The sequence below is a fragment of the Scatophagus argus genome, chromosome 20 (assembly GCF_020382885.2).
Source record: "Scatophagus argus isolate fScaArg1 chromosome 20, fScaArg1.pri, whole genome shotgun sequence".
NCBI lineage: Eukaryota > Metazoa > Chordata > Actinopteri > Scatophagidae > Scatophagus > Scatophagus argus.
Window position 1 is genome coordinate 7,965,766 of NC_058512.1, and position 13,858 is coordinate 7,979,623.

Consider the following 13,858-nt stretch of genomic DNA (forward strand, 5'->3'; position numbering starts at 1 on the left):
GTCACTATAACCTCTGTCAACAAATGCTGTCAAGCCATGTTACTGTGTGGCCATGACTGAAATTGTCAGGTACACATTACACAATGAGTCATTACTACCTCACTCTTCATTCTGTGTAATGTTTGAAGATAAATAGACCCAAATGATTATTCAGTGCTACAGTGCTATGACATGTGATGAATCAACCTAAGAAATCTTGTTTGATGTTACTATAATGAAAACAAAGCACAATTTATTGTAATGTCATGTCCTAAACTGATCACAACTCAGTGAAAACGCCATATGCCTTTGTCGGTTTCTGCAAAGGGGCAGTCACACATTCTATATTTAAAAAGTAAATTAAAAGTAAACACATTTTGTATCCCTAAAAATCAATGAAGCGTCTGTTTTATTAACACAATAAAACAGGCCTGAAGCTGTTTCCAACTGCTGACAAAAAGAAGGGCAACACAATCTGGACTCAAGGAAAAGGGCTGTGGAATCTTAATCACTTAATCTGCTCTGTTAGCTAAACAACATAAAAACACAGCTTGTGCAGAAAAACGGGCAGCTATCAGGGCCGAGGACAGCCAGTGTGAGGAGTTTTATTGTCCGGCGTGAAATGTGCTTTCATCTTGATGAACAGGAGCGTGAATAAAGCTCAATCGACAGCTGATGAATCCCTTAGGTGTCGACACACACAAACAAACACTTGTCACTCACTCACACACACAGACACACTTTGCTTCTCACACCACTGAGAATGTGAGACACACATATGGTCCCACACTCCTCAGCAGCACACACATCATTTACCACTTCATTAATAATATGATGATCAGAATTAAATGATTATTGCTAACTTTCACTGTAACCTTAAGCCTAAAGTAAATATGTGAACATGTGCACATGTTGCACAGACCGTAAACACGGCTGAAACCATCCTCAATCCACTAATCTAATCGCACCCATACTAACACATTGTGAGATGAGTCTCAATTAACCCCCCATGTGCTGAAACACGTCATTATCATTCACCATTAGTTTGGACCCAATGAAAGGCTGGAAAAATGGCTTTTAAGGCAGGGTGTGAAAATGTTACCCATTGACTGGATACACAAGTTGATCAAATTAGCATGAAAATAAAAGGCTGATGGCTGATGGTTCTTATTCCTCCTCCTTCTCATTATTTAAAATGAGTCAAAGCATTGTTTCTCAGACACAATGGTGCGATCTTGTCACAGGTTACAACCCATACTCAGAGAAACAAAACTTTCAAAATGAGCAGACAGTCGAACTGAAAGGAAATACAGAACAAATGGACTCATTTAAGGTTTGAGTACTTACAGGTTCTTGGATTTCTTCTTCTTTGTCCCTTCGGGCCCGACCTCGCAGCTACAGGGGGATCCGGAGCTCAGCTGAGGGGAGAAGAAGAAGGGGAGACACTGCATCATCCACCCTCCACACAGAGAGAGGGCCCTGTGGCCTCATGCACACCCGGCAGCTAGCTTTAACTAAGCTGTCCAGAAAGCTAGCAGAGTCCTCCGGTGTGTCCAGTTAGGCTTGACTGAGACTTGTCCAGTCCGTAACAGACACAGCTAGCCAACAAAATGATTAATCCATAGCAGCAGTCCACAGTGTAAATCCCTCAAGACAAAAGACGTGTGTGTCTGCGTCTTGCTGAATAAATCTGAATGTGTCTGACTGTGAACATGCAGCAGATATTTGTAAACAGTATGTGTCTGGATAGGACAAATTAAGGGAATTCTGTGAGTGAGAGAGTGTGAAAGACTACGGCTGTTGTTTCTGTTGGCCTCCAACTGTGCCCTAGATCTGAAGTGTTGAGCCAAGACCCCTGGTTTCACATTACACTTTCTGCCAACCCACCACTTTGATTGGTTAAAAGAAAAAGGGAAGTTGCCTCAGGGTGGGGAAGGGGTCAATCTCCACTAATCTGATGGCTTGAACCTGCCCCATTGTATGTGTGTGTGTGTGAGGCTCTAAATAATGAGCCATTGTATTACAGGAACACACAGCTGAATGTGAGCTTGATACTGGCCACAGCTGGTAACACATGGTGTGCGTGTTTTCAGTCTTCGTGGGACCCAATTTGAGTTTCATCCTTCACACTGAGGACCTTTTTGGCAAATCAAGGACACTACTGGCTGGCCTTCACTTCTTCAAGGTGTTTATTTGGGGTTAAAGTGACACTCACCAAAAACACTCACCCCCTGTGGTTGTTGTGGTTGTTAAAGTTGGCCATCAAGGCAAAACAGCAGCTTGATTTCATTTATTTCAAAAGGAATTCCTATGTGAAACCTCAGCCAGTAGGGACATGCTATTTATTTTCTTCACAGATTTTTTTCGGCCATTAACACTTTTGACCATTGGAAAGTTCAAGCCGTCCACAGCTGTTGTTCTCCATCAGTAACAAAGCTACAAACCTTTCACTGTCACCCTTCAAGCTTACAGATGGTATGACTGTTGAGTCAAAAGAAGAAAGCTTTAAATGAACTGCATTACATTTTGAGAAATACACAATAAAATATTTGCTCTTATGCAGCGTGCAATTGGCTGTAGCCTAATATGTAAATGTTCTTAATTTTGTATTTCTCATAATGTTGAAATACTCCTTTAAGGTTCAAATTTGGAGTACAGGTTAAGGCTAGTCACGTAGTGTAGTCGCAGTTGTGAAAGTTATAGTGGCTACAAACACATCACATCAGTGAGGGTCTTCACTAATATAATAATACAAACACAGTGATGTGTATTTGTGGGTTTAATGTATTTAAACAATAGGGCGAAGGCCAATAAGCTAACATTTCCTGTATTATTCACCCCATCCATGCTGAGCCACCCTACTTAAACCAGCTGCCATATCCTGTTACGATTTTTGCATTGTTGTTGGACCTGCTGAACAGCTGCAAAGATCACGAAACAACCCCACGGGAATGAAATTACGACATAAAGTAGCATGCTATATAGCAATACTATATATATATGTGTGTGTGTGTGTGTGTGTGTGATGTTGATGACCTGATGACCATCTTAGATGCTGTCCAGGTCTAATGTAATGTTAAAGCCAATCAGAGCAGGAGGCGATACATACCCCTGCCTGCCGTGCAGTCAGAGTTAATGCTGATGTGACCAATTTACATGAATGACAAAAGCCTGGTGTTTGTGGATGTTAGTTCTCTGACCAGCATTAAATTTGTTTTCAAGTTGGAGGGTGAAGGACCTGACAAATGATAACTGACTTATGGAAACCCTTCTCTTACTGTAAAAGCCTGAAAGTCATCATCCTGAAAATTATTATTGGTCCTAGGGGAAATTATAAACAGATTTTGAAATTATCTTTCAAGTTATAAAGTTTTGAAAAACACTGCGTTATTACAGCTTTTAAAGATGCTAAAAGAAATTGATATTTCACTCCTGGTACAAGTCAGCAGCACAGCACAGAAACTGTTCACACCAGGGTTGTAAATTAGACCTTGTCCAGTGCGGATGTGGGTGAGTACATTGTGTTAACTGCTCCTTGACCTCAGCTCATTTTTCATACTGATGACTGTAGCATCTTTACTGAAAGATCCTCTGATTCCTCCTATTTCAGTGACAACAACTATCTGATAATTTTTTGTGTCTGTAAACGGATTTGCTTGAGTTATCCTGAATGACCGCAGGGCATTACTCACTTCTTTCTCTTTAATAACTCATTATAGGAAGTGTGCACTGATGCACTCAGTGCTTCCTGACTAAAGTCACAGTTGGCCGTGAAAGGTGAATGAGTGTGTGTTATGTAGGAGCTGCCTAAAAATAAGTGCAAGCTAAGAGCAAGAACAAAATATTTTTAGAGTTGCTGTCTGATGGGTACAAAGACCTGTCAGACTGTACAATGTGTGTGTAACAGGTCTGTTATTGCTGGTTGGTAGAGGTAGAGGCATTAAGTCAATAACAGACTTCTATTTTGAGTTCAGAAAACTGCACAAGCTCTTCTTATATCTACAGCACTAAAGGCCAGATGATATATTCTGGCAGTAAAGTAAAATATCTGATATATTTTCCCCACTTCTAGATGTAAAAAAAAAATCATCAATGATCAAAAATCATTCCAAAAACAGCTACAGGCAGAAGCCATACTAGGTTGTGTGAACTGGGATTAAGGCATTGTCATGAGAGACTAAAAATCTAATCAGTACAGGGGAGGGGAGTCCCAGTCCCTATGGAGCCGTGAGCCAGGCTTTCCCCTGAAACCACAGAAAACAGTTGGAAAGCAACACAAACTTTGCCCTCTCCAGAAGCATGTGTACTGATATAGCACCCTCATGACAGGGTTATGGAGGCGTATCAGGAGAACAAATTATGCCACGTAGCCACTGGAGATCAGAGGCAGATCGTCCACTTGTGGGGTCAGCCTTTGTTCTTCTAGTGGCCTGCGTGTAAGGACTGGATGCTCATTCGCACTAGAATACTATGTTCCAGCTTGATGAGATTCACATGGATACACACATGGTGAAATGTGTCTGCCTTCTTGTTACAACTAGCAGCAGCAAGTGGTTAATTGGACACCTTTTTAGAATCATAATGCAAAGCATGCGGCACATAAACACACACACACTACTGACAGCATCTACAGAGGTATTAAAAGAACAAGCTGAAGCAATGAGAAAGCTCTGGCCAAAGACACATAATGAACCAAGATATTTTCTGGGACCTGATGGACCGATGACCTTCTGTCTACGCCTGACAGCAGAATCGCAAATCAAGATACATGACTCCATCGTGTCAGTGGGAAGTTGGTTAAAAGGAAGAAGTGTCTTCAAGAATCAAAATGGTCCTCTAGCTTCCTTTTAATTCCCATTTTTAGTGAGGGTGAAATCTACAGGAGCACAGTGATTAAGTCCTGTGTGACAGACGTTATTATGGGCTTCAAATTATCACTTCTTGCCTGAACTGAAAGTGCATACCAGTTTCTAACAGGGCACTCAGGGCATTAGGGGCTGAATGTAAAACAGAATTGTTTCGAGTCACATGAAACTCATTTTCTAAATACCAAATTATTTATTAGTATTAGTAGCTTTTGACGAATCAGACTCCATGAGCTATAAACAAAGGTGTCTTAGATGGTGGTGTACAGATGAGTAGTTTTGTGCAAAAATAATGCATTACAGGTTTATTCTGACGTTTCTATGTTTGACTTTATTTTTGTGTTCTTTCTGGCAGCAAGACCCCACACACAACAGAGACTCAGACACACAACACAAACACACACATGGACTGCCTGGAAAATGGCCGGTGGAGCATAAAAAGCCTGAGTCTCTTCTAAAAATAACCCTGGCGTGTGTTTGTATGTGTGTGTGTTTGTGTGAGAATGACTGCACACATGCCTCACTGAAGACAGTAAGAAAACACAGAATCTGCCAAAGACCACACGACAATATCGCCTGAGGCATGGGATACAGATGCTGACACGGTGTTAAGGGTTGCTGGATGGCTGTGCAGATGCACAGATAAAGTTTTAACCTGGCAGCATATGTGTTGCACACATGTCTTTGCAGCCAATTTTAAAGTCCTACATACCTATAAATGCACGCACGTGTTAAGGCAATCATATGGGCAAACACGTTTCAGTGAGTTCAAAACCTTAAGGAAAACGTGTATAGACACATATGCACATGGCCTGGAAACACGTCTATTTCGTCAAAGTCGAGCAGGTTTTGAGTTTGGAACACCAATGGGCTGCTGTTCCCTGATAGGACGAGGCAAAACCGTCTGCCTTTGTCTCAACAAACTGTACGCTCTTCAGTTGTGCTCTACACTAACAAACACTGTAGGAACAATATTCTCAACACAGCTCTGAAACATTCCTGACCCGGTCGACCCAGACTCCCAAAGACTCCAACAATCTAAAACCCCAGATGTGGAGAAATGAATCTCGCTCTTTGTGTGTTTAAACTTCCTCCCACCAGTTCGAGCTCTGCTGCTTTCCTTCATCAGAACTCCCTCGGGCTGCTTCCTTCCTTTTCATTGCCCCGTTTTTTTTCTTTTATTTAAAAACAAATTGACAAGCTGGCGTCTGAACTATGTTATGGGGACCCAGACAATCTCCCACTCCATTTAGCGCAGCCTTGGATTGGTGCTACGTTAGACCCGAGCTTCCTGACATTGTGTGGCTCTGCTCTGCGTGTGTGTCATACCCTTTTTACGTCATCCAACCTGGCATAACGATCCCACGTCTGCCTTTGATTTAAAGCAGCTCTGATGCTGATAAAGCTTTGATATGGAAACTGCTGTAGTCTCCTCAAGAATAAATTCTCACAACAGACACATGTGAACACTGAGCTGACTGTGAGCGGTTGCATTTATTTTTCAAAAGGTGACTAAAAAAAGAAAATAAATGCTGTCAAGTTTTGTAAACGTCGCAACTACATCTTCTAATGTACCGCTCAAGTGAAATATTAGATATTTACACAAGGTCTGGCATAATTCTTTGGCAGTGATGTGCACTGAGCTTGCAATGGACCTGGAACTGTGCAAACTGGGATTAATGTGGTTAAACGTGAATGAAACCTCATGTTCATAATACCATTTTAGAAAGTAAGATTTGTGACAAAATTTGTTGGATAAGGCTCGTCTGTTTGTAACCACTTTCATTTTCTATTACCAAAAAAAGGAAAATGAGTGCGCCACAGACTTAACCACAGTCACATGTTTATCTGGATGTGAAATTATTCCCATCAGCGTCTCCATGTGATTTACCGACAGACTGCACCGGTTTTAATTCGCTGGATGATGTTTGGTGTACAGGAAAACAGTTCACACTGTGTTCTCTTAAACCTCTGCCTTTATTTTCAACAATCCAACAACGAATAGGAGATCAGTAAGTTAGTTTGGCACAAGATTAAATGTGAATCACAGTCAGTTATCACTTGCTGTTATGTGCGAGAGTGTGAGACACATGTTAACCATTAGGCTGTAGCATCCAACAGAGCAGACTGTTTTATGTAACAACTAAGAGATGAAGGGGAATCAGTTTAAGGCCTGTGTTTGTAACACTTCTCCTCAGTGGCCCAAAACTGGCAGAGTGACACATTTTTGGTGTGAGAAAGTATACGCATGTCATAATCTAGAAAACTAGATTAGATTAACATAAACCAGAAAATTGCTCTTATGTACCTGAGGCGCAAGAGAGCCACGCAGCTGCCTTAACAAGCTTCCAACAGGTGGACAAAACACTTTTTGACTGACTTTGGATGATGGCTTCATTTACAAAATTGTGGTTATGCACGACTATGAGAATGGACCAATAACAGAGCCAAAGAATCTCATTAAACAATTAATAGCTGTCTTGGTTAAAAAGTGCAAGATACTGAACACTAAAAACTTTTTGGACATGTTGACTGAACATTTTAACAACCGAGAGAAAATACAAGCTATAAGTCATACAGTATCGTGGCTCTGAGGGCTGTCAGTCAAACTCAAATCTGAGCTACTCCATGACAAAAGTATAGCTAATTTCCAAGTTGTACTCTGAAGTCATAGTATTTTTAGACCTTGTACTTTTGCCCTCCAGGAGTGAGTGTGAGAGGCCTAAGAAACACAGGCCCTGAGGAAATGTGATCCTACCAAAAAATATGGTCCCAGAAATGATGAGCTTTATTATGCAGTTCTAAAGGTCTATTATAGCTCTTGTTCTCCTGATATTAGAAAGCCAAGCAAATAACAGGACACAGCTTGTTTTTTTAGATGACAATCGCAGCTATTTCTGACTGCCTCGCAGAGCTTGGCCAGAAAGTTGAAAGAAAATAAAAGAAAAAGAAGACTGGGGTCTCTCTCTCTCTCTCTCTCTCTCGTTCTCTCTCTCCGAGGGGAAGGCAACAATGAAGCCTTTGTCAGAGGCAGAAAATACAACAACATAACGGAAAAAAAAAGAGATTTAACAAAGGTACAAACTGATGTTTAAACAAAGAAAAATGGGAGAGATATCAGAGAGAAGCACATGCTGAACTCAATGGGGTAGTGTGAATGATTATGAGAATTTTTAATAAGGCTATGATTACGCTTTACAAAATGTATTCATTAAGATATACTGTCAGTATTTTCTCAGAGTCCTTTCTCTGGTTTATAAAAGCCATGAGAAAACATTCCTCATGTGTTTTGCGTCTTGTTTCCTCTGATGTATAATTACATAACTGCTTTAATGCCGTGCTTTGTTAGGGTTTCTTTTTTTTTTTACTTCATTGTTTCAATTTATGTCACAGGAAATATTTTTCCAACTTCCTAACAAATAAAAGGAAATTTTGGGGTAAAATAAACTTGCGGTTGTAGCCAAGGCATGATTATGATTGTCTATGTTTGCGTTTGAGCTTGTGTAATTGAATGGCAGCTGGTAGCACACACTCACACAGAAAACACACACATGCCGTGCAGCACAATTTAGAGCACAACCGCAATATTCAGTGATATGTGAACTCAGTGACCTACAGACAGCACACCGACTCATTCCCATTTAAATTACATCATGAAAGTAGATCCAAAAGATGCATTGTCTGCTTTGTGTATGTGTGTCTGCATGTGATTTTAACACAAAGAGATGTGTGTGTGTGTGTGTTGTGCTTTATCTGATTCTCCACTGCCTCCTGTTATTCAGCACTGCTCAGGAGATGGATGCATCCTGCATAAGGACTTCCAATGTCACAGGATGTTAATGAACAATGCTTGTTACAGTGTCACTTCTACAAGCTGCGCTGAGAAGCTGTCAGGTTACTCAGTCCTGGAACTGGTGCTATCTATTAAAATGTCGTTGACATTTTCTTGCCAGCAGATGACCCTTCTGCTTGGAATTTTAATGGTGGGAGTCTCCCAATTCCTTCCAAAGCTGTCAGTTTTGCACAGGCTGGCCAATAGGAGCACCATTAAGACAATTCCCCATCCGGGGTTTCCCCTCTGACAGACACTCTCATAAGGCAATTAGCAAAGATGATGGAGTTTCACTTGAAATGAGGCAGTAACAGTAAGAAACTATTAGTGACACATGCACCTCAGGTCAATTATCACATGGAAGTTATTTCTGGATATCAAATCCACTTTAAGGACTCCAGGCGCATGGAAATGTCTAAGGACCTGTCTTATAACTCCCCCATCTCTCTTGCTACTATGTTTAACAGTTCTAGTAAAATAAAATGCTGCCATTGTACAATCAGACAGTCTTCTGGCTGAGCATGATTGGTTTCATTGTGCTTAAAAAATGAGTTTGGGGGTTCTTTGCACATTCCAAATATTGCAGCTTCATTATTACAGCTGCATAGCCATTGTTTGTACAGCTATTACTGTAATGTATCGCTGTCTCCGAATAAATAACTATTGCGGTGGTCAAATTGGATTTCATATGCTTACACAATGCATTTATTGTAACTCTGTTGTGATCGAGATACATTTCCTTCACTCATGGTCAATTGGTCATTATTGTTATTCACGGTTTAGAAAGGTTAAGTCTTTTTAGTGTACTGACTAATCATTGCGTCACTGCAAATGCACTACTTTTATTGAACATTTATCTGGGTGACATCCATCACATTATCACACTGACCCTGCAACATGGGATTGATTCCTAATCCTACAAATGCTGCTGAAAAGTCTGCCACATGCAGCTCTATGTGGCAACACATTGAGAAAGTTAATTGTAACATCTACATGAAGAGGTAAGATTTTTCATGTGATGTTCGTGATGTGCAGGTGCTACTAAATGCCAATAATTAGCTTATTATTAGATGTGTGAATTCTAAAAGAAATGGCTGGTTTCCACACAAGCAAAATGATTTCTAAGAAAGGGGCATGTGAGAAAGAAATGTATGGCAGGTGGGAAGGAAGGCAGGAACGCTGCGAGTGAGATTCCGACTGTGGAAGTCAGGGAATGATGTGGGTCACACACTCACACTCTTGTAAAGAGCGTGCTTCACCTTCCAGTGGAAGTGAACAACGCATAGCAGTCATGGGATATGTGACTTTGATGTTAGCCTCTATTTGTGGAGTGACAGACAAGATTAAACACCTGTTCCCTGTGGGTTTGCTTCTTTGTTTGTTTGTTTGTTTTCAAGTGAAGCTGGAGCCCCAAAAAATGTCAAATTTTTCTACCCTGCTATTGCTATTTATTCTATTTATTGTGAGAAAGTAAAATAAATGCCATGCAAGAGACAGACTTGGTTTTATAGTAGATTACCTGAGGACCAGTGCTGTGATAGTGCTGTATGATTAAATGTGGCACATATAACAGCTGTATCCAAGGCAGGAAATGGCCAACAGCAGAAACCCTAAGGCGGCTTGTGCAAACTCCAGAGTCAGGCATATAAAAGGGTGTTAAATTTAATAAAATGTTTTATCTCATAATGCACACCTTATGTTTAACATCAAGTAGTGAACTTTGATATTCTTTTCTCTACCTCCAGCACTGACTGTTCTCTTGACCCTGTTCCCATCCTGTGAGGACAGCATGTGTGCTCCCATCATCTCACCAGCGTTGTTCACCCTGACTCCTGCCTCCTGCCTCCTGGGGAGTGTGAGTGATTCTGTGTGTGTGTGTGTGTGTGTGTGTGTGTGTGTGTGTGTGTGTGTGTGTCTGTCTGTCTTGTGTTTTTGCATCTGCTGCTACACAGTTGCACGTGTCTAAAATTGAAACCTAACTGGGGTTACATGCTGATGTGGACCTCATAGCTGGCATGCAGATAAAGTACGCCATGTTCTTGTTATCTCACTGCGTGTACCGCTTTTACGGCAGAGACAGAACACATCGGGACTTGGACAAAAAGATGTGAATCCTACACAAATGACAACACTTTCTTCCAAAAAGCTTCCGATGACCATTTAGAGGTACAAATGTTGACTGCAGGTGCTGCCGGCATTTATAAACACTGATCTCACTAAGTGTTCCAGACATTTTCACCAATTTTTCATTTTGAGTGACTATAAAGAGCATTTCCTTCTCTGATGAGCAGAACACTGCATTAGAACTGTAATAAAGAATGGTTGCTTAAGTATTATTGCTATATCAAATAATAACCATTATGTTCAGCTTGAGGGAGCATGTCAGAGAGTGTGATCCATAGGACAGTGAAAGTTCAGGTCAGGTTTGTGCACATCTGTCTGTGCACTTCAGATGGTTTGTGCATACACAGTTTTAATTCCATGATACAACTGAATAATATAATTTAATGAAAGTTTGTCATGGTTGAAATATTTTCCACTGCACTATTTTGATATTTGAGTATTGCTTGTCTCTAGCTGTGTGTCCTTTACAGAATCGTTATTGCATGTCTGTCTGTCTGTCCTGAGAGATGGATCCATCCTCTTGGGGAATGTTTTTCTTTGTCTGAATTGAGGGTTTAAGGATAGAGGGTGTCGTATGCTGCACAGATTGTAACGCTTTCAGGGGCAAATTGCAATATGCAATATTGTGCTATAAAAATGAAACTGACTTGACTTTTGTGGTAGTATTAATCTATTTCTTGCACAAAGATTAAACTGGAGCACAGAGCTCAAAGTGCAGTGCATTTTGTGATCCAAAAGACGGAGCGTAAGCTTTTGCGCGTTTATGCTTGTGCGTGTCAATGCGAGAAACCACCTCTGGGCATTTACATAATCAATTCCCAATAAAATACTGCTGTGGCAACAAGCAGTGCAAACACCTCCACTCAAACATACACAAAACACAACTTTAAAACAAAGGGGCTTCTGGATCCTCTCTTGGATTATCCAAACACCAGGAGAGCACTTTGTTGTGCCAGTGGCAGCATCCAAAGTCCTGTCACTTAATGACCTTACTGCATACACTGTAGGGCACTGCTGTGGGTGGAAAGCATGGGTCTGCTGACACAGGTCCAATTACTAAGTGCCATGACATCAGGGCATCACGTCTAACAATCATCAAATCCCAGAACAGCATTTAAGTTTAAAGGTCACTGAGCAAAGATAAATAGCTCATATTTAGTGCCATATATTCCCTGAAGTTGGTCTCCGTGTAATCCTGCATTGCATGTGACGTGGCTCTGCTTTATTCTATTAGTCATTTTCATTGTCATCATCTTTAATTGCTCTGTCAAACCAGCTAACGCTTATTGAAACACTGTCCTGTCCCCCCATCTCTGGGATTTGGTAAGCTATTGTAAGGTTGTTATGTTATATTGTCCTCCTATATATGTGTCATTCATCAGGAACAAAACCCCTGCTGTAACCTTGTCGCTACTTTCATCAGTACTGTTAACAAGTGTCATGCATACAAGCAATCTGTTACCATATGGATAGAGTTACAAGCACTGGGCCAGAGATCTCTGTGTGCTGACATTCATTGTCTGACTTGTTCTATTTGGTTTGTGTTCCTCTGTTCAAATGGGAGACAAACAAATAATCTTTTCGAATCAGTTTCAAAGGATAGTATTATATTCCTGATCCACGTTGTATTACAGCAATATCATAGTTAATGGAGGGGAACGGAGTGTTCCCACAGTCCTTCACACACAGTTCACAGCAGTAACTATCCAGGTAGCTTATTAACCCCCCCAGTAATCAACAGCCAACAACAGCTAACAAATAAATTAGATGAATTCTGACTTGGTCTTTGTGGTGCATATAAATCCATGTGGAGCCTGCTGACTATTTCAGTTTTTGACAAAGAATGATACATACCATGTGGGAGCTTCCCTGGCATTAGTGTGGGAAGCTTTGAATTCTCAAGAGGTTACACAGAGTTACTAGGTTCAAAAAGACAGAAAGGTTTAATTTCAGGAGGAAAAACAGCAGAAGTATATTTGCTTTTTGATGAAGCGATCTTAAATAATCCCACAGGGGCTGTGCAAAAATGTTTGATTCTGAACCAGTATGAGCACTTTGATTTTAAAACCAAGTTATGGTTCAATGTTTATTTGACATATAATAAAGGTTTCATTTGTTTTTGGATGATTTGTGTCTTTTTCATGTTATTTTAAATCAACTGAAATCTATGAATGGCAATACAAGACTACAGAAATAAAGCAAACAATTTCATGGTTACTGACCATCTATTCATCTGTTACGTTCATTTAACATATTTTGAAAATCTGACCACATTCACTTTGGCAGGGTCTTCCCTGCCAAAGCGAAAAATAAAAGTGACAACTAGATGTGATGAATTTCATAGCCAAGAGAAGATCTTTCATTTGACAGTCACAATAAAATATCTCCAACAAGACTAAGCAAAAGTGAAAGCTCCTCCCAGAAGAGTATCATTTGTTATCACAGTTGCTCAACTGGCAAAGGATTTTCCCCTTCCTGTCAGTGTGGCTGACTATCTCATGTGCTTGTCTCAGTCTGTCAGAGAACACCATCTCAGAAAGGCGTGTTTATTTAGTAAACAGGATGCAAACAAGACACTAACACAAATGAGTGCGGTCAAACCACTCCCCTAACCAGCGGTGGTCCAATGATAGCTTAGCGAATGTAATACTGCATGATATGCCTGTCAAACTTTGGATTCCTTTATGTTTTGAAGAGTTGTGTATGGAGCTTTAGTGAGAACAGTGCGCAGTATCTAAAGAGCTTGGAGGGTCGTGTGATTTTACAGCAAAAAACAAACAAAAAAAAAAAAACCTGAGAGCCAAAAGTGTTAGACAGACTTTAACACTGGGTTTATCTGTGTTATTTCCAAAGCTGAACATAATATTGTAAATATTATTGTTATTATTACTATCGTTATTATATTATTATTATAGAATATTGTATTTTGTCCTGGTCTTTTTTTGCAACCGCAGTCGAAACGTGTTACTTGAGACAGCATTATGTTTGTTAAACTCATTAATCTAACCTGTGTGAAAAATATGTTTTTCTATAATAAGCATCCAAGCAGGACTATGTT

The 13,858-nt window shown here is 40.4% G+C and overlaps 1 protein-coding gene across 6 annotated transcripts in view; it reads right to left on the reverse strand.

Annotated features, from left to right (window-relative positions):
- rgs3a (regulator of G protein signaling 3a) overlaps positions 1-13,858 on the reverse strand; it is a 131,223-nt gene that overhangs the window by 12,577 nt on the left and 104,788 nt on the right. For all 6 annotated transcript variants that reach the window (XM_046374850.1, XM_046374851.1, XM_046374852.1 and 3 more), the window contains one exon: positions 1,327-1,397. In XM_046374850.1, coding sequence (XP_046230806.1) covers positions 1,327-1,397 — 71 coding nt within the window. The remainder of the gene's footprint in view (positions 1-1,326; positions 1,398-13,858) is intronic.